Genomic DNA, 26,991 nt, shown 5'->3' with positions numbered 1-26,991 from the left:
ATTTTTACCACTGTGTTGCATGGCCTTTCTTTTTAACAACACTCTGTAAACATTTGGGAACTGAGGAGACACGTTTTTTAAGCTTTTTAGGTAGAATTATTTCCCATTCTCGCTTGATTTACAGTTTAAATTGTTCAACAGTGCAGGGTCTCCGTTGTGGTATTTTACGCTACATATTGCGCCACACATTTTCAATAGGAGACAGGTCTGGACTACAGGCAGCCTAGTCTAGTACCCACACTCTTTTACTATGAAGCCACCCTTTTGTAACACGTGCAGAATGTGGCTTGGCATTGTCTTACTGAAATAAGCTGGGACGTCCATGATAAAGTTGCTTGAATGGGAACATATGTTGCTCCAAAACCCGTATGTACCTTTCAGCATTAATGGTGCCTTCACAGATGTGTAAGTTACTCATGCCTTGGGCACTAATGCACCCCCATACCATCACAGATGCTGGCTTTTGAACTTTGCGCCTATAACAGTCCGGGTGGTTCGCCGGAGGACACGATGTCCACAGTTTCCAAAAACAATTTGAAATGTGGACTCGTCAGAACACTTTTCCACTTTGCATCAGTCCATCATAGATGAGCTCGGGCCCAGCAAAGCAATTCTGCGTGTTGTTGATAAATGGCTTTGGATTTGCATAGTACAGTTTTACCTTGCACTTACAGATGTAACGACCAACTGTAGTTACTGACAGTGTTTTTTCTGAAGTGTTCCTGAGCCCATGTGGTGATATCTTTGACACAGTAATGTCGCTTTTTGATGCAGTACCGCCTGAGGGATCTAAGGTCACGGGCATTCTATGTTATGTGCAGTGTTTTCTCCAGATTATATGAACCTTTTGATGATATTACAGACCAAAGATGGTGAAATCTCTAAATTCCTTGCCTTCGTTGAGAAATGTTGTTAAACAGTTGGACAATTTGCTCATGCATTTGTTCACAAAGTGGTGACCCTCGCCTGCAATGAGGTGGCGACTTGTCCAGGGTGTACCCCACCTTTCGCCCGTTTGTAGCTGAGATAGGCACCAGCGTCCCCCGCGACCCCAAAGGGAATAAGCGGTAAAAAATGGATGGATGGATGGTGACCCTCGCCCCATCCTTGTTTGTGAGTGACTGAGCATTTCATGGAAGCTGCTTTTATACCCAATCATGGCACCCACCTGTTCCCAATTAGCCTGTTCACCTGTGGGATTTTCCAAATAAGTGTTTGATGAGCATTACTAAACTTGCTCAGTCTTTTTTGCCACTTGTGCCAACTTTTTTGAAACATGTTGCAGGCATCAAATTCCAAATGAGATATTTGCAAAAAATTAAGTTTACCATTTCGAATACTAAGCATCTTGTCTTTGCAGTGCATGCAATTGAATATAAATTGAAAAAGATTTGCAAATCATTGTATTCTGTTTTTATTTACGATTTACACAACATGCCAACTTCACTGGTTTTGGGTTTTATAGATGCACTGCACAACTGCTTCTACAATGCCCATAAAAAGTGGTAGATGTTTTCTGCCTGTTTGAAAATACAGCAAAACGCCGCAGGTAGGAGCATGACAACATGAATGTGCAGTAAATGAGAGGGTCTCTGTGGTGATGACCGGTATAGGACACACACAATCCTCACTTAAATAAGGTGGTATGCACCCTTTTTCAATCACTCACACAGTGTTAGTAAATCGCACACCCCTATTAATAGTACACACAATTTTATAGATTGCACACTCTGTTTATTGCATGGTATTTTGATCTCAGCAAATGAGGCCCTTAGTGTGCTTTTAGGTGGTTTTTAGTATTATTCTTGTTTTGCTAGCTCAATGTGAGTCCAAAGAGAGTAATGGTGGTTTGTGTTTGTTGACACTGCTCCCCTTCCCTCCCATTCCACACAAAGAAGATTAATCAACAATGTAAAATGCATTGTATTCTTTATTCATAATCATTGTAGCGACCTGGCTTTTAAAAGTTTTGTGATTTCAAACTGAGTGCACCACAGGGCTTGTGTTTGTGCGTGTCGGCAGGGTGGCTGCAAACAAAGACAATTCAGCTAGTTGTTGTCAATTTTGCTTTGTTATTCAATCCCTCACCCCCCTTGTTAGTTTTAAAAAAAAACCAACTATGCTTTATATTCTGTTCAAAGTGTACACCGCTTTACTAAAATATGAACTTATGTCAAGGCTGGAACCCACTCTTTATGTTTACATTGTTTCTTATGGAGAAATCTGCTTCAATATACCATATTTTCCCAACTATTGATTCGGCAGTATTGAAGCCACGCCCACCAGATTTTTGCAGAAAATAAAATGTTTAGATATTTTAGCCGCACCCGACTACAAGACGAAATTATATACCTAATAAATATCTAATATATAATATTAGATGTTTATTTACACATCTTAATTGTTGCCAAACGGTGCCTGTAACAAGGCAGTAAAAAGGCAGATCAAACAAAACAGAAGTCATCATCATGGACCCACAAAATGCGTAAACTAGCTCTCCAATCAGTTAAACAGACTCAAATAACTCCACGGGGAAGTTTTAGTGAATTTATGAAACTGAAACAATCAAAACAGAATATAACTGTAAGTTAATAATGCTAACAAAGACCCTAAAGACGCAAGCTTCATGACATTAAGATAGCACATACAAGTGTGCATAAAAAAAAACATGGGACGGTTTAGTAAGTATGATTTGTTTAGTTGAATTACAAAACTTACAAACGTTTCTCGTAGCGGTGAATTATTATTTCAAGCCAAAAAATTGTAGCGTCCCGGAAGAGTTAGTGCCGCAAGGGTTCTGGGTATTTGTTCTGTTGCGTTTATGTTGTGTTGTGTTACGGTGCGGATGTTCTCCCAAAATGTGTTTGTCATTCTTGTTTGGTGTGAGTTCACAGTGTAGCGCATATTTGTAGCAGTGTTAAAGTTGTTTATATGGCCACCCTCAGTGTGACCTGTATGGCTGTTGACCAAGTATGCCTTTGCATTCGCTTTTGTGTGTGTAAAAGCGGCATAAGTTATGTGACTGGGCCGAAACGCTTTTTGGATGGAGGAAAAGTGGACGTGACGACAGGTTGTAGAGGACGCTAAAGACAGTGCCTTTAAGGCACGCCCCCAATAATGTTGGTTGGGTGGAAACTGGGAGAATGGTTGCCCCGGGCGATTTTCGGGAGGGGCACTGAAATTCGGGAGTCTCTCGGGAAAATCGGGAGGTTGAAACCGATACCGATAATTTCCGATATTATATTTTAAAGCATTTATCGGCCGATAATATCGGCAGGCCAATATTATCGGTCATCTCTAGATGTAAGGTATACCAGTATTAGTATAAAACCGCGATACTAATGATTCAAATTCGGTACTATACCGCCTCTGAAAAGTACCGATCCCCCACCTGTTGTCGTCGTCACGTCGTGTCACGCAGACGAGCATACTCGGCAGTGCACAATCATGGAGTACTTACACACAGACAATGGGATGAATTTTGACTTAATAACCAAAGAAAAAGGTGAAGTTATAACACTGAAACGCCCTCAGGAAGAGGTGCTTTAAGAAATACAGTAACTCGCTAGCTAGTGGCTAATGTCTATCCACAGTCAGCAGTGTTGTAATTACTTCTTCATCACTAATCCTTGTCTCCATGGCGACAAATATAGTACATCTATTTCAAGCATCATCCCTGCAGCAGGAGTGATAGCGATACATGCATCACTACACACCGCAGCATGCCCTAGTTATAACACTGGTTGTGTTTTAAATGATCTATAGTTGACAAAGCCAAGACAAGATCTCACTTTATCCGATAGTTAACTATCAAGGATGACCAGCTTAATTCTGAACACATTACACACAAGTAAATGAAGAATGAACGACATACTTAGTCAACAGCCATACGTGTCATACTAAGGGTGGCCTACTGAACAACTGTCATAAATATGTGCCATACAGTGGAACCACACTAAACAACAATGACAAACATAATTCGGGAGAGTATTTGCACCGCAACACAACATAAACACTACAGAATGACCTGCAGCACCAACTCTCCCGGGACGTTACAATATAAACAAACGCCATTGGTGGATCCACACCTAACATCCTCTGTAATGATACCAAGTACTGGAGTGTATCCAGTCGATACTACTATGATTAAATCGATATTTTTTAGAATCACAAAATCTTATTTTGTTTTTTTATATTACGTTTATAAACTCAGCAAATATGTCTTTGGACATATGAGGACTTTGAATATGACTAATGTCTGATCCTGTTACTACTTGGTATCGGATTGATACCCAAATTTGTGGTATCCTCCAAAACTAATGTAAAGTATTAAAACAACAGAAGAATAAGTGATTTTTACATGTTAATGGAAGTGTAGATAGAACATGTTAAAAGAGAAAATAACCAGATATTAACAGTAAATGAACAAGTGGATCCATTTTTACAGCTTGTCCCTCATAATTTTGACAAAATAGAATGAGAAATGACACAGTATGTTGGACTGTATAATACATATGTTCCTTCTTGACTGCACCTAAATGTAGAATATATGCATAATATATATATATTATTCACATGCAAATAATGCTGTATAGTATTTATTGTCTATTGTGAGCAGACTGTGGTGCTGAATTTCCCCCAGGGATCCTAAAGCACTTTCTATTATTTTCTATTATATTCTATTCTATATGTCATCAGACTAAATTAGGAGCCTTTGTTAGTTTACTTGCTACTAAAAGACAAGTTGTCTTTTTTGTTCACTACTTTATTTAAGTATTATCTAAGATTTTTTGTTAAAATAAAGCCAGTGATGACATTTTTTGTGCCCCCCTCCCCCTTTATTTAGAAACGTACCAAAATAAATTTTTGTACCAGTCCCAAAACATTGGTATTGGGACGATAACCTACTCAGTGGCCTACTGGTTAGAGTGTCCACCCTAAGATCGGTAGGTCGTGAGTTCAAATCCCGGCCGAGTCATACCAAAGACTATAAAAATGGGACCCATTACCTCCCTGCTTGGCACTCAGCATTAAGGGTTGGAATTGGGGGTTAAATCATCATAAATGATTCACGGGCGCTCTGCTGCTGCCCACTGCTCCCCTCACCTCCCAGGGGGTTATCAAGGGTGATGGGTCAAATGCGGACAATAATTTCACCACATTTAGTATGTGTGGGACAATCAATGGTACTATAACTTTACTTTTAACAAGAGTCTATGTATTCTTTCACCGCACGCAGGTAAAAGTTGTATTAATTATTCATGGGAGCAACGTTCCCTCTAAAGTACGTGCCTGTGCAATTGCACACTGCTCACGCGTCCTCTGCGCACAGCAAATCTAGGCCGCGCACAAAATCGAATAAAAAGATAAGCGCATAACAGTGTGCACGTCTGCCGTCGCTCACATGTGCGCCACTGAATGCTCAAAGAGTTTTGGCATTTCCTCACACATATGAAAAATTGGAGGGAAAATTGCATCGGAGTGTGTTTGCAACCACAAAACGTCTTAAAACAAGGACCACCTGTGTCTTTAATTGACCAGCCTCCCTGCACTCCAGTAGTTTCCTACTTGTCTTCGTCATTTTATCGAGACCAATTTTACATCTAAATTGATATTCCTCGGCATGACCTCATCTGATGTCAGCTTCACAAGTCTCCCGAGCATCTTGAGCTACTTGCCTTGGTGTAGCATGTTGCCTCGTCATCATCAATCACGCCAACTAACTGATGGGGTCTATCCTTCTGTCTCCATGTCTCCTTGACAGTGTGCTTGTCTATAAGGGTGTTGTGTCTCCATGAATCTCCCTATGCATGCATGCAAAATGATACTGATTCCGAAAAGTGTGTGCGGGTGTGCAATGAGGAGAAGTGTAAAGGCGAATGGCGCGTGAGTGGAAAATGTTAGGACTGTCAGTGCTACTCGGAGAAGGTCCGATAATCTGGTGCTTTTGTATGTACACTATGCGGACAACAGTATTGACACAGGTCGTGAAGCTGGGGCTGTATTAAGACAATGGAAGGATGGAGGACAATCCTCTCAAGTCTTTCATTGTTCAGAGATTTTTTGGGGGTGGTATCCATTTCGTTTTTAAGTTCAAGCAAGAGGAACCAGGGCTGTGTTCACTAAAGATTTTCTCAGTCGAATACGATTCGTTAGGTCTTGCCCTTTTGTTGGCAATTAGTCGAATCTATGGCATTTTTAGGAGCAATAAACAGAGTAGTAGTAGTGTATACTGACTAATCACATCGATGTGCTCTGGCACTTATACGGGGAATATTCCAAAGTTAATTAAAGGTGCATGCACGCAGTCTTTTATTAAAGCGAGAAAATAACACAAAGGTCTCATCTCATAAAAAGCCATACTTTGTGAAGTTCTCGGCTCTGGCGCTCAGTGCCAAAAAGACATAAAACTTGACTAAATAGAGCAGGGGTGTCGAACACGGTTACACTGAGGGCCACATCGCAGTATTGGCTACCCTAAAAGGGCCGCTTGTAACCGTATATAATTTATGAAAATAAATGTAGAATACCGGTTTTTAACCTAAATAAAAATTAATTGCTGTGCATTTGATTATTATATTTGTATTGCATACACCAGTGGTTCTCAACCTTTTTTCAGTGCTGTACCCCCTTTGAACATTTTTTTAAATCAAGTACCCCCTAATCAGAGCAAAGCATTTTTGGTTGAAAAAAAAGAGATAAAGAAGTAAAATACAGCACCATGTCATCAGTTTCTGATTTATTAAATTGTATAACAGTGCAGAATATTGCTAATTTGTAGTGGTCTTTCTTGAACTATTTGGAAAAAAAGAAAATGAAAATAACTAAAAACTTGTTGAAAAATAAACAAGTGATTAAATTATAAATAAAGATTTCTGCGTGGCGCAGTGGGAGAGTGGCCGTGCGCAACCCGAGGGTCCCTGGTTCAAATCCCACCTGGTACCAACCTAGTCACGTCCGTTGTGTCCTGAGCAAGACACTTCACCCTTGCTCCTGATGGGTTCTGGTTGGCTCCTTGCATGGCAGCTCCCTCCATCAGTGTGTGAATGTGTGTGTGAATGGGTGAATGTGGAAGTAGTGTCAAAGCGCTTTGAGTACCTTGAAGGTAGAAAAGCGCTATACAAGTACAACCCATTTATCATTTATCATTTAACTTAAAGTGCCCTCTTTGGGGATTGTAATAGAGATCCATCTGGATTCATTAACTTAATTGTAAACATTTCTTCACAAAAAAATAAACCTTTAACATCAATATTTATGGAACATGTCCACAAAAAAATCGAGCTGTCAACACTGAATATTGCATTGTTGCATTTCTTTGCACAGTCTATGAACGTTCATGCATATTTTGTTGAAGTATTATTCGATAAATATATTTATAAAGGATTTTTGAATTGTTGCTATTTTTAGAATATTTCAAAAAATCTCACATACCCCTTGGCATACCTTCAAGTACCTACAGGGGTACGCGTACCCCCATTTGAGAACCACTGACATACACTGTAAAAAAAAAAAAAAAAAAAGATTTTTCAGTAAAAAAAACAAAAAAAAGATTGCTGGTTTTTACAGCACATTACTGTAAATGTTGTTGTTTACTGTAAAATCCTGGCAACTGAGCTGCTAGTTCTTTTTACTGTAAAATCTATTGTAATTTATACAGGGTACAATTTGATGAATAACTTGCTTTGATATAACTCAATCAGATGTTTATTTTGTTTTGACTTTCAAAAGTTTGAAGTTAATGACAGTATTATATTTGTTGCATTATTAGATAATATCGGGTAACATATACTCAATAGCATGCAATACATGTGTTTTTGTTCGTCACAATGAAAAGATTACATTTGGTAAATGATCAAATGCTTAATTGACTGATGTTATTTCAGGACTTTGGCGGGCTGCGTTACATTGATATGGCGGGCCAAATCTGGCCTCTGGGCCTTGAGTTTGACACCTGTTAAATAGAGGAAGTTAAAAGGCATATTAAAGTTTCTGTGTGTGAACCTGTGGAAGGATCATCACCCTTTTCAAGAGGAGAGTTACACCTCCGTGGTGTAGTGGACCTTACGCACTTTAATTTCATTTAATTTTTTAGGACGTTTGATATTAGATGATCGACTGCGAGGTTGATAGTGGAATCAGACTACTACAAATTGAATCGTCAAATTTTCGACTATTTGAAGACAGCCTTAGGAATAAACTCCATCGACCATTTTCGGGAAGAACTACAGCAGAGATTCAGTGACCTTGTAGAAGGTTTTACCGAAAGCTATTACGACTTAAAAAGGGGGCCCACATATACTTCATTTTCACTAAGGTGTAATGGCCATGTTTCCCAATAAATACTTTTGTCCGTATAGTGTTATTTTATATTCCAACCTTTTGGCAATTCTTCGGCATCTTACACTGGCGCTGGCTGATGGACTTTACATACCGAAGTAGGGCACCGTTTGCTCTGTCCTGCTGCCCTCCCCCAGAGCATGGACCCTCACGTGGGTCAAGGACCAGCCTCTATGCCCCTGCATGGCTGGAGCAAAGCACGATGAACGGAGCAAGGAATGTTGGGAGTTTCCTGCAGCCTGCGAATGTTCCATGTTCAAGGGGGGTTTATGAGTCGTGCAGATGCTGCAAGTCATATTGACCCTTGTAACCCCTTCTTTACCAATTACAGAAGCATGGAAGGCATGGCTGTTTGCCATCATCTTTGAACATATTTGTATTTATGCACATTCTTGCCCTGTAAGAGTTTTCACAGTATTATGAATAACTACAGTCGTAGTCAAAAGTTGACATACACTTTGTAAAGAACATAATGTCATGGCTGTCTTGAGTTTCCAATAATTTCTATAACTCTTTTTTTGTGATAGAGTGATTGGAGCACATACTTGTTGGTCACAAAAAAACATTTATGAAGTTTGGTTCCTCTATGAATTTATTATGGGTCTCCTGAAAATGTGAGCAAATCTGCTGGGTCAAAAGTATACATACATCAATGTTAATATTTGTTTACATGTCCCTTGGCTAATTTCACTGCAATAAGGTGCTTTTAGTAGCCATCCACACAGGCTTCCGACAAGCTTCTGCTTGAATTTTTGACCACTCCTCTTGACAAAATTGGTGCAGTTCAGCTAAATTTGTTGGTTTTCTGACATGGACTTGTTTCTTCAGCATTGTCCACATGTTCTCAATGGGGTTTAAGTCAGGACTTTGGGAAGGCCATTCTAAAACCTTAATTCTAGCCTGATTTAGCCATTCCTTTACCACTTTTGACGTGTGTTTGGGGTCATTGTCCTGTTGGAACACCCAACTGCGCCCAAGACCCAACCTCCGGACTGATGATTTTAGCTAGTCCTGAAGAATTTGGAGGTAATCCTCCTTTTTCATTGTCCCATTTACTCTCTGTAAAGTACCAGTTTCATTGGCAGCAGAACAGGCCCAGATCATAATACTACCACCACCATGCTTGACGTTAGGGTGGTGTTCCTGGGATTAAAGGCCTCACCTTTTTTCCTCCAAACATATTGCTGGGTGTTGTGGCCAAACAGTCTCAACTTTCCTCCAGAAGGTCTTAACTTTGTCCATGGGATCAGCAGCAAACTTTAGACGAGCCTTAAGGTGTCGCTTCTGGAGCAAGGTGATGCAAAACACGCTTGACTGTGGACACTGACACCTGAGATCCAGCAGCTTACAATTCATTGCAGACCCTGTTTTTGGTGGTTCTCGGTTGACTTCTGATCATCCTGACCAATTTTCTCTCGGCAGCATGTGATAGCTTGTGTTTTCTTCCTGATCGTGGCAGTGACAAAACTGTGCCATGCATTTATAATTACTAACAATTGTCTGCACAGTTGCTCTTGGGACCTTAAGCTGCTTTGAAAAGGCTCCAAGTGACTTTCCTGACTTGTTCAGGTCAATGATTCGTTTTTTTAGATTTGTGCCGAGTTCCTTTGACTTTCCCATTGTCACGTTTGTCACCGAATCTCATGACTGCATCACATGAGCCCTATTTAAATGGGCTCAGAGAAGTCAACAGGTGTCGTCAATCATAATCACTTACATGAAGTTAAGAGGCCATGTAATGAATCTAATTTGATTTGTTTGTAACTTTTCTACATCACCAAAATTGATCATGTATGCTTCACGGTGGCAGAGGGGTTAGTGCGTCTGCCTCACAATACGAAGGTCCTGCAGTCCTGGGTTCAAATCCAGGCCTGGGATCTTTCTGTGTGGAGTTTGCATGTTCTCCCCGTGAATGCGTGGGTTCCCTCCGGGTACTACGGCTTCCTCCCACTTCCAAAGACATGCACCTGGGGATAGGTTGATTGGCAACACTAAATTGGCCCTAGTGTGTGAATGTGAGTGTGAATGTTGTCTATCTGTGTTGGCCCTGCGATGAGGTTGCGACTTGTCCAGGGTGTACCCCGCCTTCCGCCCGATTGTAGCTGAGATAGGCGCCAGCGCCCCCCGCGACCCCAAAAGGGAATAAGCGGTAGAAAATGGATGGATGGATGGATGTTTTGTATGTATACTTTAGACCCAGCAGATTTGGTCACTGTGACAGACTCTCGCTGTCGTGCGGGTTCCATGGACCACCAAACAGGGACATCTTCGAGCAGAGTTGACTTTTTTTATTTTTTCAAATTACAAATGTCAGTCCAGGTCGCTTTTCAGCTCCACTTCTGAGCTCGCTCGCTTGTCGTCTGGCTCGGGCTCTCCTCCTCTCTCGTTGCGCGCCAGCTTCACATTGGCTCCTTCCCGTCTCTACGCCTCTCCCCCCGACATTCACAGCTGTCGCCCTTTTAAACAGTGTGAGAGGATTATTGGATTGTGTCCAGGTGCGTGATCAACACACCTGATCTCGCTTGTGGCGTCGCTCCCGGCACGCCCAGCCTCGCCGCTCACCCGCCATCTCCGCCTCCTTGCCGCCATCTTGGGATTGGCTCCAGCGTGCTCTGTCGGACCGTCGGCTCCGCCTCTCCACAGTCACAATTTCAGTAGACCCATAATAATACCATAAAAGAACCAAACTTCTTGAATGTTTTTTGTGACCAACAAGTATGGGCTCCAATCACTCTATCACAAAAAACATAAGAGATGTAGAAATTATTGGAAAATCAAGACAGCCATGACATTATGTCCTTCACAAGTGTACGTAAACTTTTGACCACAACTGTATATGAGTATATCATTAGGTGTGTTTAACATAACTGAAAGAGAACTTGGCATGCATAGCTTCAAAGAACAAGTTCCAAGCAAATATGTGCGTACACACACATTGCAGCATGTGTTTCTCTTTGTTTCTCCTTTTAGACCATCAGTGACAACAGCCCCATGAAGCGCTCGGCCTCGTCTTTAGGTCACAGCAGGTCAGGCCGCAGCAGCAGAGACAAAGGCGGCCCAGATGTCTACAACATGGAGCATGTCATACCGGAGGAAGGTCGAGCTCCAAGACACGGGCACAGGAGGAAAGAGCGCAGCCATCGTGCCTCCGAGAGGTCGCTGTGTCGCTACACGGAGGCCGACACAGGTTGGAGGCACACAGAAACACACACCCAGATTTACAAATGTCCCTATTCACACTTGGCCAGCGCAGCAGACACGACAAATTCAAAGCAATTAGTTAACTTATCGATGGGAATGCAACCAAATGACACCTGGAAAACAATTTAGCTGTGAATAAGTGCTCTCTTTTTTTATTTTTATTTTTTTCCTAAATATTTATATTGTCAGTTTTCTTAATACAAGCATGTACACATTATATAGTAAACAAATAAAATATGAAAATAAAAACGATGAATGAAGAAGTTTTTTTGCACAGATTATCCATCCATCCATCTTCTTCCGCTTATCCGAGGTCGGGTCGCGGGGGCGGCAGCCTAAGCAGGGAAGCCCAGACTTCCCTCTCCCCAGCCACTTCGACCAGCTCTTCCCGGGGGATCCCGAGGTGTTCCCAGGCCAGCCGGGAGACATAGTCTTCCCAACGTGTCCTGGGTCTTCCCTGTGGCCTCCTACCGGTCAGACGTGCCCGAAACACCTCCCTCGGATGCATTCGGGTGGCATCCTGACCAGATGCCCGAACAACCTCATCTGGCTCCTTTCAATGTGGCGAGCGACTCTGGACAGCTATTTTTGACTAAATTAGTTTCTAAAAGCAAAACTGATATTCTTTTTTTGATGGTTCGGTTTTTGGTTACATTTTTATTTCTTCAACAAAGACCTCAGTTTGTTTTCGGTAGGCAATATGTGGGGAATCCCCAAGTGGAAGAGTTCAAGTACCTCGGAGTCTTGTTCACGAGTGAGGGAAGAGTGGATGGTGAGGTCGACAGGCGGATCGGTGCGGCGTTTTCAGTAATGCGGACGTTGTATCGATCCGTTGTGGTGAAGAAGGAGCTGAGCCGGAAGGCACAGCTTTCAATTTACCGGTCCTCACCTATGGTCATGAGCTTTGGGTTATGACCGAAAGGACGAGATCACGGGTACAAGCGGCCGAAATGGGTTTCCTCCGCCGGGTGGCGGAGCTCTCCCTTAGAGATAGGGTGAGGAGCTCAAAGTAAAGCCGCTGCTCCTCCACATCGAGAGAAACCAGATGAGGTGGTTTGGGCATCTGGTCAGGATGCCACCCCAACGCCTCCCTAGGGAGGTGTTTCGGGCACGTCCAACCGGGAGGAGGCCACGGGGAAGACCCAGGACATGTTGGGAAGACTATGTCTCCCGGCTGGCCTGGGAACGCCTCGGAATCCCCCGGGAAGAGCTGGACAAAGTGGCTGGGGAGAGGAGAGTCTGGGCTTCCCTGCTTAGGCTGCTTCCCCCTCGACCCGACTTCGGATAAGCGGAAGAAGATGGTTGGTTGGATGGAATATGTGGGGACAAAACAGAACAGTAACCCTTTATACATGTAAATTTTCCGTAGATTGCTTATTTGGTCACTGGCCTCTTTGTAAATTCATCAATAATTTGTGCATACCCGAGCTATATATTTGCAGTATTTAAGTCCACCATCTTGTTTCGGCACAGACATTAACACAACCACCCAGTCAGGTGACCTGATGTCCAAGGACCGGGATCGAGACCGAGACCGAGACCGCGGTCGCTCCAAAGACCGCAAACACCATCATCACCATCATCACCATCACGGTTCTGTGGACAAAGAACGGTACGTCGCCGAGCGAGGAGGCGACTACGGCCGCAAACACTCCCGCGACAGAGAGCCCGACCGGGAGAGGGAGCGAGAAAGAGACCAGCGCTGGTCGCGATCCCCCAGCGAGGGTCGTGACTGCATGACGCACAGACAGGTGGGCTTTTGGGATGTTTGACAACCGTAATATATGTACGTGTAACATACTGAAAACATGCAAACACAAGTAACTATTTGTTTATGAGCTGTATCATTGTTTACTTGTATTTGTGTGTCCAGTCACAACATTACAGGCAGGTCCAAATACGTTATTGGATCTATTTTTATTGTGTAGCTAATGTTGTGACAGGTGAATGTATGTTCCATACAGAGAATTTTCAGTTGATTCAACATATACAGTGGGGCAAAAAAGTATTTAGTCAGCCACCGATTGTGCAAGTTCTTCCACTTAAAATGATGACAGAGGTCTGTAATTTTCATCATAGGTACACTTCAACTGTGAGAGACAGAATGTGAAAAAGAAATCCAGGACTTCACATGGTAGGAATTTTAAAGAATGTATTTGTAAATTATGGTGGAAAATAAGTATTTGGTCAACCATTCAAAGCTTTCATTGATGGAAGGAGGTTTTGGCTCAAAATCTCACGATACATGGACCCATTCATTCTTTCCTTAACATGGATCAATCATCCTGTCCCCTTAGCAAAAAAACAGCCCCAAAGCATTATGTTTCCACGCCCAATCTTCACAGTAGGTATGGTGTTCTTGGGATGCAACTCAGTATTCTTCCTCCAAACACGACGAGTTGAGTTTATACCAAAAAGTTCTATTTTGGTTTCATCTAACCTCATGACATTCTCCCAATCCTCTGCTGTATCATTCATGTATCCAATTTTTGGTATAAACTCAACTCGTCGTGTTTGGAGAAAGAAGAATACTGAGTTGCATCCCAAGAACACCACACCTACTGTGAAGCATGGGGGTGGAAACATCATGCTTTGGGGCTGTTTTTCTGCTAAGGGGACAGGACGATTGATCCGTGTTCAGGAAAGAATGAATGGGGCCATGTATCGTGTGATTTTGAGCCAAAATCTCCTTGCATCAATGAAAGCTTTGAATGGCTGACCAAATACTTATTTTCCACCATAATTTACAAATAAATTCTTAAAAATTGCTACAATGTGAATTTCTGGATTTTTTTTCACATTCTGTCTCTCACAGTTGAAGTCTACCTATGATGAAAATTACAGACCTCTGTCATCATTTTAAGTGGGAGAACTTGCACAATCAGTGGCTGACTAAATACTTTTTTTGCCCCACTATGTATGAAAAACCCAACAAATATGCATTACTATGTATATTTGTGCACTGGAATGCTCTCCCCTCTCCCCTCACTTCCAATGCATTTTCCAACATAATTTGTTTTTAAACAGAACACAATGTTTTATACCCTTTACCAAATAGTTTTCAGATTTTACATCCAGTAAAGCAGTGGTTCTCAAATGGGGGGTACGCGTACCCCTGGGGGTACTTGAATGCATGCCAAGGGGTACGTGAGATTTTTTAAAAATATTCTTAAAATAGGAACAATTCAAAAATCCATTATAAATATATTTATTGAATAATACTAAAACAAAATATGAATGTAAGTTCATAAACTGTGAAAAAATGCAACAATTCAGTGTTGACAGCTAGATTTTTTGTGGACATGTTCCATAAATATTGATGTTAAAGATTTATTTTTTTGTAAAGAAATGTTTAGAATTAAGTTCATGAATCCAGATGGATCTCGATTGCAATCCCCAAAGAGGGCACTTTAAGTTGATGATTACTTCTATGTGTAAAAATCTTTATTTATAATTTAATCACTTGTTTATTTTTCAACAAGTTTTTAGTTATTTTTTTATCTTTTTTTCCAAATAGTCCAAGAAAGACCACTACAAATGAGCAATATTTTGCACTGTTATACAATTTAATAAATCAGAAACTGATGACATAGTGCTGTATTAGACTTCTTTATCTCTTTTTTTCAACCAAAAATGCTTTGCTCTGATTAGTAGGTACTTGATTTAAAAAAAATGCTCACAGGGGGTACATCACTGAAAAAAGGTTGAGAACCACTGCAGTAAAGGATAAAAAAATATGTACTGTATATTTATATTTATTTAACTAACTTTAGTTAGCATTCGGTTACTTAAGTTGTTGGTTTTAGTTCTTAGCTACAGTTTTGTGTCAGGTGAAAGATATATAAGAGGCTTGTCCCTAGACCTAAAACGTATTAATTGCAAGCCGTATACGGTGGAACCTCAATTTACGAACTTAATTGGTTCTTGGACACGGTTCGTAAATAGAATAGTTTGTATATTGAAGCGAATTTCTAGATAAGGAACAATGTAAACATTAATAATGGATTCCATCGTCATCGAACGTTCACATTTTAGCAAAAGTTTGTATATTTTGAACACAATATAAAGTGCTCAATAGTCCTCATATTTAGCCGCCCTACAAACACGCACACACATTGTCACTACGCCGGTGGTGCACTCACAGTTTCCATCCATTTTCTACTGCTTGTCCCTTTTGGAGCCGCAGGGGGTGCTGGAGCCTATTTCAGCTGCATTTGTGCGTAAGGCGGGGTACACACCGGACAAGCTGCCACCTCATCACAGGGCCAACACAGATAGACAGACAACATTCACACACTAGGGACCATTTAGTGTTGCCAATCAACCTATCCCCAGGTGCATGTTCTCGGAGGTGGGAGGAAGCCGGAGTACCCGGAGGGAACCCACGCAGTCACGGGGAAAACACGCATAAAGATCTCGAGCCCGGGATTTAACTCAGGACTACTCAGGACCTTCGTATTTTGAGGCACATGCACTAAACCCTGCTGCCAGTCTCAGTTTGAAACTACAAAACATAAACAGCCAGGGCGCAACAATGATTACGAATAAAAGATCAAATCCATTTTAGCTTGTTGGTTAATCTTCTTGGCATGCAGCGAAGTGAGGAGGGAAGTGTTGACAACGCTGTGGATAGTTCCTGGATGTTTCAAACCACACGTCGCTTGCCCGTTGCTTTCTTTTGGCTCATGTGGATCCAGCAAAAATGCTGTAAAAAGGCTAAAAACGTAACAACACCGCTCTGCTGACTGAATGAGCACCGGAAATCGATCAACCCGCCCACAACGGGTGTGCTGCCGGGCACAAAATGGTTCCACTGCAAGCACGCGACGGGTGATTGAAACGGTCGTACACTAAGACGAAGTTCGTACAACAAAGCAACATTTTATTTGGTCTGTAATTAATGAATCCAAAAGTTTGTATCATGTGAGGTTCATAAATCAAGGTGCCACTGTATAGACTTAATGGATATATTTTATGCATGATTCAACTTCTACTGCTCCAGAAATCAACCCTTTCTCCTCCTCTCCTTGTCTTCTCTCCTCTGCATGGCACATGGTTGATTTGTCATCATTTTCATCCTCATCCTCCGCACTGATACGTTCCCTACTTTCGTGATCACGTGTGCTTTAATTGTGCCCTGGCTTGTCCGTCTTCATCTTCTCCTCCTTGTCGCTCCTCATCGTCCATCCTTGACTTCTGTCGCTGAATTTGTGGTTCGTGCTTTTTATTTGCCTTATTTCACTTTTCGTGTAGGGCAGTAGTTCGGTCAGTGGAAGTCCCGTTCCATCGACCTCCGGGACTAGCACGCCACGCCGGGGCCGCCGCCAGTTGCCTCAGACGCCCGCGACGCCCCGCCCCCATGTAACGTACTCCCCCGTAGTCCGTAAGGCCGTGCCCTCACAACCCGCCGGGCCGCAGGGACGGGCCCCAGCCCCGGCACCCCGGCGGTTATCTCCCGATCCCCCTCAAGGCCAGGTTCCTCTTGCTGGCGTCCCGATGACTCACCATGGCGCGCCCCGCCAGGGTCATCATCCGCCGCTTCGCTGGGGGGACACAGGTGGAGGCTCCATGGAAGGGGATGGCTGCTTTTATAACCAAAATTACGCGCCCACACATGAACCAGTCAGTAACCCCCACCCACATCCCTTAGCGAGCCACACACTGCCGTCTCCCCCCCAACCACAGCCACACCCTGTAAACAACCCACACCCTCACCCTTTGCCGCCTCACCCGCAGCCAAACCGTATCTCACCTCGGACCGTCCACCACGCACCCCCTTCTACTGCCCCTCTTCAGGGCCAAGTGCAGCCCTCTGCCCAGCGCCGTCTTCCCAATGGCTACCGCTCTTCATCGCCCTCCACACATCTCCAAGGACCCCAACATAGTGGGCCTCACAAGGTCCCGCCCCCGGGGGCACACCCTAGAGGACCCCGCAAGGGCCTGCATGAACCCTATGGGGAGAAGCAACAGGACGACTGGTGCTAGCCTCTGGGGATGTGGGAGTGACGGAATGCAGTACTTTTATAAACACTTGGAATGTTCCGGAAATGCTGGTCTTGCTGAGGCATCTGAATGAAAGAATTAAATATTTCCCCCAAAATATAGAAGAGGTACCAAACTTCATCACTTGATAAACTCACACTTACTTTTAAGGATGCAAGAAGTAGGGGCGATCGACACTTATGTTTCTGTGTCTTAAATTCTGCCTCTGGTCAAGAGCTACAGCCACTTACAAGATGTCAAGAGTTGCGACTCAAATAAAAAGCAAAATAAGTAAAAAAAAAACAGACAAAACATTTTTTTTTTGCTTCCTAAAGCTAACTTATGTTAGCTCGGAAGAAGTGGAAGTCAATTCCAAGCCTCCCAGCCACCTGTTGAATATTGATGAGTTTTATCATCTGTGTTTTTAAATAAGAACAACAACAAAAAAACTTCCGGGAGTGGGTGGGACGGACAGAACGGGATGATGTTTACCCTTGAAGTCCTTAACCCCCACCCGGGGAACAATACACACCACACCATCCTCTCAGTGGCGATGAAGGGTTGAACCCCCGAACCAGATTTCTGCAGCATTTCTTCTTCTTCTTCTTCTTCTTGGATACACTGAGGCTTGAATCTTCTGTTGCACCCCCCGCCACACAGATTTTTTTTAAGACTTGTAAACCTGTGCAATCTTGCATGAATGATTGAAAAAAAAAAAAAGAAATGACAATATTAGCATTAATGAGAATCTACTGTATGTAGGAAGGAGGAGGTCATTCTCTCCTTCCTTCTTGTTGTAGCCTGTAGGTTTCTCTCCCTTTTTTTTATACCGACATTTTTGTCCCCCCCCCCCTTCCCCCCACATGACATTCCTCTTTTTATAACCTAATTTTCACTCCAGTGACAGGAAATCATAGACAGAAGTGATGTGTGTTGTCGTACGTGACAAAATGACTTTTGGCTTGCTCGTATCTATGTTGTGTGCCAAATGCCTGCCACTCATGACGGATGGAAATGCACTTCTTCTCTTTCTTTTGGCGGCGATGATCTTCGAAAGATCAACTGGGAAAGCAGGGTAAACGCGGACAAGCGTGACGTTAACGGAAACATTTTCCAAGGTCTTCCAGAGGGAAAGAGAAGAAAGGAGAGAAACGCTTTGTTTTCTTTGACCATAACAGGGGAGAACATAAACAAACTAACTCTGGGTTGCAACTCTTACCCATTGCATTGTGCGAGATGATCTTGCGTGGTCTGCGGTTATTTGAATAGAGGCGTTATGAGAACATTAATGTCGATTTATGGTTGGCATGGCGAGCAATACGTCGAACGTCAGCCAAGGCTGCCCTTTTGTCGCCGACTCTGTTCGTCGTCTGGACAGACTTTCTAGAAGAAGTTGTCCAGTTTAGGGGTTTTGGGTTGGGGGTGAGGTCTTGAGGGGTGGAGTATTTTAAGTATTTTGGGGTCTTGTTTACAAGTGAGGGAAGTCAAGAGCGTGCGATAGACAAGCCAGGGCTTGTTTGTGTCCCCATTTCAGTCTTCAAGGCCCCTTCTACACTAAGCCGGCTTAGTGTAGGCTTAGATATCCAGGGTAGATCCCATCTAACCTTACCCTTCTCCACACACGCACAATGTTCGTTTAAGACCACCTCCGTCTGCCGGCGCAACGCGACCTCGTATGCAATGCGCGGAAAATGCGCACGTCATAGTCACCTTTAGTGTTGCTTTGTGTGCAAGTTCTTAAATTAAATATAACTTATCTGAACAGTATCCAGTGTTGTGGTATTTCAATTAACTGGAATCCAGTGTGCTGTGGGGCCCTTTTGTAGTGAATCACACCTGAGACATCATAAATGAATCAAATCTTTAATGGACGTGTGAAAGTAAACAGTGTGACAAATAACATTTTACAACAATCAATCGAGGGATCCAGATATCTGGTCAGGACACTCCTCACTCTTTTGCCCTCACTTTCATTGCCCATTCATTTTTGGTGACTTTATATACTCTGGACCGAGACGTTGAGTCCACGACATACATGGCGGACAATAACTGATGCAGTCTGCTTTGCCAGTCCAAATGCATTCGCTGTTTTCCGTAGTCTTCCCTCGACGGCCAGGTAATACAAATACCGCATTCTCGTTGTCTCTCCTTCGATAAATGGACAAAGTTTTTCGGTAAGTAGAATCACAGCTGACCTAGATATTCGAAAGTTATTTTGCTGTCTGAAATGTGTTGTATCCGAAATAGCTGCAATCGCGCGTTTCCTTCACTTAAGGTATTCATGTGTGATTCCCACAAGTGTCTGTACATGGAGAAGAAGGAGAAACACGTGCATGTCTGGATGACTCGCCTCCATCTTTCCAGTGGTTAGCTCCGGTTGTTATGAAGCTGGCTGTGGCGCGTTCTTTCCGAACTCAGTTTGTAAACGATCAATGAGTCCATACAAAGCTAAGAGCCGGAGATTCAAGAAATACACGACGCACTTACTTATTATCCAAGGAGGGGGACCTTAGACAATAGTTTATTGTAGCTGACACGGGGATTAGGCTAAATAATTATTAGTTTAAGGCAGGGGTAGGGAACCTACGGCTCTAGAGCCAGATGTGGCTCTTTTGATGACTGCACCTGGCTCAGATAAATATTAGCTGACATTGCTTAACACGATAAGTAATGAATAACTCCGTTGGTAATCAGTGTTAAAAATAACGTTCAGAATATAAAACATTCTCATGCACCTTAATCCATGAATTCGTTTTCTTCTGCACCTGTTCATTAATGGTAAGAAGTATTTTATTTATTATTGGTTAACTTCAAAATGACAATGTTATTAAAAAGAATAAAAGACTATTAAAATGTTGGTCTTACTTAAAAATGCACACATTTAGTTGTATTTAGTGTTATAAAATATTGTACACCTCTCACGGAAATACATTTTAAAATATTTGGCTTTCGTGGCTCTCTCAGCCAAAAAGGTTCCAGACCCCTGGTTTAAGGAGTTATCCGGCTTAATGTAGACAGGGCCAAACATTACTCGTGTGACAGGTCAAGGCAGGACTATTCAACTGGCCATACGGCCCGACCATACCGACCCACCAGTTCATTCAAAACTTGGGAGACTAACATTTTTGAAGTACATTCCTAAAACCACCAATGATCCTGTTGTATAGAGGAACTTAGACCACTGTAAATTCATTGGCAGATACTTGAATTGAAATGTTTAACCTTAATAGCAAACCTAAAACACTTGGGTCCAAACTTTGGATTTACATGAGGCGTTCCTTAAGGCACCCCTTTCAGTCCTCTCTTTTTTGGCAGTTACATATGTCTTTTGTAATGTGAGTCGAGTCATGTAACTAAGGTGTTGCTGTAGCTTGTTTACTTTAGTCGCCATTGGTTCGACTTCTTTACTTATACTAGTGGTGTTCCTCAAGGTTCCATTTTAGGACCTCTCTTTTTCATCATTTGGGCTATTCAACTGGTTCAAAAACTTATGAGAGGCTCACGTTTTTGTAGCCGATTCTTAAAAACACTAGCTGGTCTTTGACTAGTAGAAGTTTCCTTAAAAACAGCAGAGTACTCTTGTAGCTCTGACAAAAAAAAACTGACCAAAATCAAATGTCTCCTGTACTGTAGAGGACGCTGGTTCTCTGGAATATAGAAAATAAGAGTAAGAGTAAAAGGGACAAGTTCGGTGTCCTGGTCCTTAGCTTTCTAGAAAAGTTAGCAGCTTGTAAAGGTGACTATGTGGGTGGTATTTCATATCTATAGGGCTATTTCTTGACAACTACAACATCAGTTCAATTAATTAGTCATGTGTTTACACTCCAGATAAAAAAGTTTATATGAAATGGTAAAGGGGGAAAACAAAGTTTAATATCTATTACCACAGCTTAAACTTTAATTGAAAAGTAAACAAAACACAATATTTGGGCAAAAACTATGAAAAAAAACAAACCAATGTTTTTACACATATCGTTAGAGGAAAGGTTTGGCTACAATATGAATTAATTGATTGGTTGATTGAAACTTTTATTAGTAGATTGCACAGTTCAGTACAAATTCCCTACAATTGACCACTAAATGGTAACACCCGAATAAGTTTTTCAACTTGTTTAAGTCGGGGTCCGCGTTAATCAATTCATGGTAATGAATTTAAATAGTAAGGTCGAGTTAGAAATACAACTATATATCTGTCACCACGGCAGCATTTGAAGCGATGCCAAAGTAGCGATTATCTCAACGGGCTTTTTTTCTAAACTACCATGATTACAAAAAGTATGTTTACTCACGCTACAATAAAAGTTTAATTGAGACGAAGTATAATTGTGCCCGTGAAGTAATTCAGCCCATCAAAGCAGAACAAGCAAACACCTGCAGAGCACGACCACCACTAATGAAGTGACCGGTCGCCATAATTATGCCTGGCACAGTTTGCAGTAATGTGGTCATAGTCTGACCGACTGACACTGCTGTCCCATGCAACGTGACCTTGGATAAGCGGAATAAAATGCATAGGTGTCGTTTGCAAGTCTAGCCGAGGTCAGTCCGTCACTCCTCTAGTATTAGTTAACCCCTTAAACAAGGGAAAAGATGTCCAAGCCTTCTTATGGTCCAAGAAAACGCTCACATGTAAATATCTCATTTCTTTCTGTGTGTGTGCCTCAAACTAACACTTTCTTTTGGTCTCACGCTTACAATTTTTTTTAATTTTTTTTTTACTTTTATCTGGAGACCGATCACATGTTGACCAGAGAATGCACTGAGAAAAATAGCAAAGACAAAAAAAGAAGAAAAAAAAAGAATTGCCTATCAGTGTCTTTCCAACCTCAGCGGAATGTCACGTATTTTTTCGCAACACTTTCAGATAAAACACAAGCTATGTAGCCAATGCTTCTTTTCTGTGTGTGTGTGTGTGTGTGTGTGTGTGTGTGTGTGTGTGTGTGTGTGTGTGTGTGTGTGTGTGTGTGTGTGTGTGTGTGTGTGTGTGTGTGTGTGTGTGTGTGTGTGTGTGTGTGTGTGTGTGTGTGCGCACAGTTGTATTTCTCTTTTTGCAGCACATTCCACTTTTTTGTATTCTGAGGTCCATTTGACTTTGCGTGAATATTGTGAGGGAGGAGGTCTTGTTGTGTGATGTGTGAATGAGGCATGCACACGTCTTATCATCCCCTTTTTTTATTTGTGTGTGTGTGTACATACTGCGGTGAAATCCACACCAATTAACCACACACACACACATCATCTGCAAAAAGCAACGTATAAGCCGCAAACGCGAAGAAAAAAAACGTTTTTGTTTATGGTTTTTTTATTACACACATACACACACACACACACACAAAGGTGAAAAAATATCTAGCTCAAGAACTGCATGTGCTATGTGCATGCCACACTGTGGGTTATACAGTCATCTTCAGGACATAACAGAAAAACAGACTGATGAATTAATAGATATGAAAAGAAGAAAAGATGTATAAATAGATGTTTTTGTTTTTTTAAAAAGCAACCTTTCTTTTTTCCTTCTATTTTTGAGAACAAAAATACTGCAAAAAAGACAAAAAAAAGAGACTTTGGCGAGAGTCTATTTTTGATTTTTGTCCTCTGTGACATGGGCTTGAGGCACAACACAACCATGTAGAAAAATGACAACAAATGTACACAAGTGCAGATCTGATGATGATGATGATGATGATGATGTGTTTTGTCGATATCGTTCGTGCAGCGGGAGGAGGGATCGGGTTGGAAGGTTTCAAATTGGATGTTATTAAAGATCTCTATTCTCTCACTCCTTCCTTTTTCTCTCTCTATCCAAGCTGTCTCTTCTCACACTCTTAACTGTCGCCACTCTCGACTTGTCTCACCATATTTCTACCAGTGCATTTTGTAATTTCAAACAGAACTCTTCGTAAAGAAGACGAATAAATAATAATAAAAACATTTAAAAAAATAAATTAAAAAAACAACAAAAAAAACAAGAGAGAATGCACAATCCTTTGTCTTGTCGTCATTTCTGGGTCAATTTGATGAGAGTCCATCTCTCCAAGAAACCTTCATTGTTTTTACTTATAAAAAAAACTAAAATTTATTTGATGTGTAAAAATGAGTGCAATAGAAAATAAATATCAAATTTGTTGTAATGTTGTAAAAATAGTATTGTACTTTTTAAAAGAATAAAAAATAATAATAGTGTATAATTTACAACATTGGTACTAGTAGATTTACACTTTATGGCTTTAATGTTAATCAGTTAAAGAAAGATAACTTTTTTTTTCTCCTTCCCCAAAAGAACAACTCATATTATGACTTTATTTTTGCAATATTCCAGTTTTCTTCACAGGTTATAAATAGGGATGGCTACCAAATTAGTTAAGTTAAAGAACCAATGATTGTCACACACACAGACTAGGTGTGGTGAAATGTTTCCTCTGCATTTGACTCATCCCCTTGATCAACCCCTGGGAGGTGAGGGGAGCAGTGGGCAGCAGCGGTGCCACGCCCGGGAATCATTTTTGGTGATTTAACCCCCAATTCCAACCCGTGATGCTGAGTGCCAAGCAGAGAGGTAATGGGTCCCATTTTTAAAGTCTTTGGTATGACTCGGCCGGGGTTTGAACTCACAACTTACCGGACACTCTAACCACTAGGCCAAATTTGGTACTTTTATAGGCACCGACCAAAGTCCCTCGGTTCAACTGGGTAGCGATTTACGTAAAATCGAACGGTGCCATATTTAAATACCTCTGTGACATCGAGTTGCAGACTGGCCCCTGACGAGGAAATAAGAAGCCGGACTGCTTCCGAGTAATGTTACAATTTTCTATGTCAACTGAGCAAGAGACATGCTACCAATTAGCGTTAGCAATTTTACATGGTAATTTCAACACCTCCAAATTTGGTAATAAAAACTACAACTAAGATGCACGTTACAATCAGACAACTGGTGTTATAAATGCAATACTTACAGTATAAACACCTTGTAGGACTCAACAAAAGAAAAGACTGGCACATTCAAGTTCAATCAATCAATTGTTATATATATATATGTATATATATATACACACACACACACACACACACACATACAGCCCGGCCCTCGGCAATATTTCTTTACCAATGCGGTCCCTGGGTCAAAAAGTTTGGGAACCCCTGCCCTAAACGATTGGTCGAAAGACGTTCACAGGACGACGGGACATCAACTCTGAAACCAAGTTGTCCACACTCACTATACACATTACTGCCATCTAATGTCTTGCAATTGCAACTGCGTGATAAGTATAAAACTTGCAAATGAGAAAGAAAACAAGACATAACTGGACAACAAAGCTCATCATTAAATCTAAAATAATAAAATATGTATAAAAAATAAATGTAAAAAAAATACTGAAAATTAGTACCTTTGAGTTACCAGGTACCGAAAATTAGTACCGTATGTGTGTGAAAGGTACACATCTCTAAATTTGACCCAAAAAAAAACAACTTCATTTCCAACTTATTTTTTTTAATCAGAGTCAGATTTATTGGCCAAGTCTGAAACATAAAGAATTTGACTTGGTCCATTTTGTTCTCTTTGTTCAGTGCAAGAAACAACGAAAAACAGAACTACAAGAGAGCACTGTACCTCAAGCATTATTATACTTGTTTGACTAATACTACAACTTTGTGCTTATAATTGTGTTCTACAAGCGGTAGAACATGGATGGATGGATGGATGTTTTCCACGGACGGGGTGGTGCATTTTGGAGAGTGGCAGTGCCAGCAACCTGAGGGTTCCTGGATCGATCCCCACCTTGCATCAAGAGTTGGAATTGGGGGTTAAATCACCATAAATGATTTCCGGGCGTGGCACCGCTGCTGCCCACTGCTCCCCTCACCTTCCAGGGGGTGATCAAGGGGATGGGTCAAATGCAGAGGACAAATTTCACCACACGTAGTGTGTGTCTGACAATTATTGGTACTTTAACTTTAAAGGCCTACTGAAATGAGATTTTCTTATTTAAACGGGGAAAATACGTCCATTCTATGTGTTATACTTGATAATTTTGCGATATAGCCATATTTTTGCTGAAAGGATTTAGTAGAGAACATCCATGATAAAGTTTGCAACTGGAGAAAAGCCCTGCCTCTACCGGAAGTCGCAGACGATGACGTCACATGTTGATGGCTCCTCATATATTCACATTGATTTTAATAGGAGCCTCCAACAAAAACAGCTATTCGGACTGAGAAAACGACGTTTGTGTGGATAAAGGCTAAAGCTTCCCAACTCCGTCTTTCTACTTTGACTTCTCCAATATTATTTAAACAAATTGCAAAAGATTCAGCAACACAGATCTCCAAAATACTGTATAATTATGCGGTTAAAGCAGACGACTTTTAGCTGTGTGTGTATGCAGCACTCATACTTCCTAACAGCCGGTGACATCACACGTACACGTCATCATTACGCGACGTTTTCAAGAAAAAAGTCCCGGGAAATTTTAAAATTGCATTTTAGTAAACTAAAAAGGCCGTATTGGCATGTGTTGCAATGTTAATATTTCATCATTGATGTATAAACTATCAGACTGCGTGGTCGGTAGTAGTGGGTTTCAGTAGGCCTTTAACTTTAACCTTCTACCAGCCTCTTCACGTCTGTTGTGTCCTTGAGCAAGACACTTCGCCCTTGCTCCTGATGGGTCGTGGTTAGGGCCTTGCACGGCAGCTCCCGCCATCAGTGTGTGAATGTGTGTGTGAATGGGTGAATGTGGAAATAGTGTCAAAGCGCTTTGAGTACCTTGAAGGTAGAAAAGCGCTATACAAGTAATCCATTTACCATTAATACGACATATTTCATTTACAAAAAATGTATTTCTACAATATGACTTACTGTTCTTCTTTTCTTTCAAAAATCCAACTCTGGCTTTATTTTTAGCAAAATTAGCCAGCTGCTCTTTTCAGTATTCATCCATCCATTTTTATTATTTTTTTTTTTTTACCGCTTGTCCCTTTTGGTATAAAGTTGTAATATAAGAACCATATGCAATGTAACAAAGTCAATATTAACAGTTAATAGGACTCGACATTATCATTAAATGTATTTACTATCTATTGATTACTTCTTGAAAAGATGTAGTTTTGGCTTGTTAAGACTCTTTCCGGTGGGCTCGGTCACATGACTCCGTTTCATCGATTGGTGACGTTTGACTCCATTTCACCAATCAAATGAAGCCCAGCGGTCACATGACCACAACGCGGAACAATATTTACTTACAAACTACAGAAAAACCTTTTCTTTTTTTATCATGCGCTTTCGTTTGTGCCAGTAAGAATATTCACATATCGACTTACGAAAATTCCGCTTCAAACGAGACGTTGCGGTAAGTTTTAAATTGTTTTTTGTTTTTTATGTTTGAGCTAACTAGCCCCGTTTTAATGTAACAGGTGACCAAAATGTGCATATTTTATTATAGTAGATAGGGTGACCGTGTCTGACAC

General features: G+C 41.5%; 1 protein-coding gene across 8 annotated transcripts in view; it reads left to right on the top strand.

Annotated features, from left to right (window-relative positions):
* Positions 1-23,302, top strand: part of cacna1aa (calcium channel, voltage-dependent, P/Q type, alpha 1A subunit, a) — a 262,583-nt gene extending 239,281 nt beyond the window's left edge. For all 8 annotated transcript variants that reach the window (XM_061885469.1, XM_061885467.1, XM_061885465.1 and 5 more), the window contains 3 exons: positions 11,311-11,527; positions 13,015-13,292; positions 16,795-23,302. In XM_061885469.1, coding sequence (XP_061741453.1) covers positions 11,311-11,527; positions 13,015-13,292; positions 16,795-17,526 — 1,227 coding nt within the window. In that variant the 3' untranslated portion in view covers positions 17,527-23,302. The remainder of the gene's footprint in view (positions 1-11,310; positions 11,528-13,014; positions 13,293-16,794) is intronic.
* Positions 23,303-26,991: the final 3,689 nt, after the last annotated feature.

This window comes from Nerophis ophidion, linkage group LG23, assembly GCF_033978795.1.
Source record: "Nerophis ophidion isolate RoL-2023_Sa linkage group LG23, RoL_Noph_v1.0, whole genome shotgun sequence".
In the NCBI taxonomy this organism is placed as follows: domain Eukaryota; kingdom Metazoa; phylum Chordata; class Actinopteri; order Syngnathiformes; family Syngnathidae; genus Nerophis; species Nerophis ophidion.
This window is presented reverse-complemented; position numbering and strand designations above follow the sequence as displayed.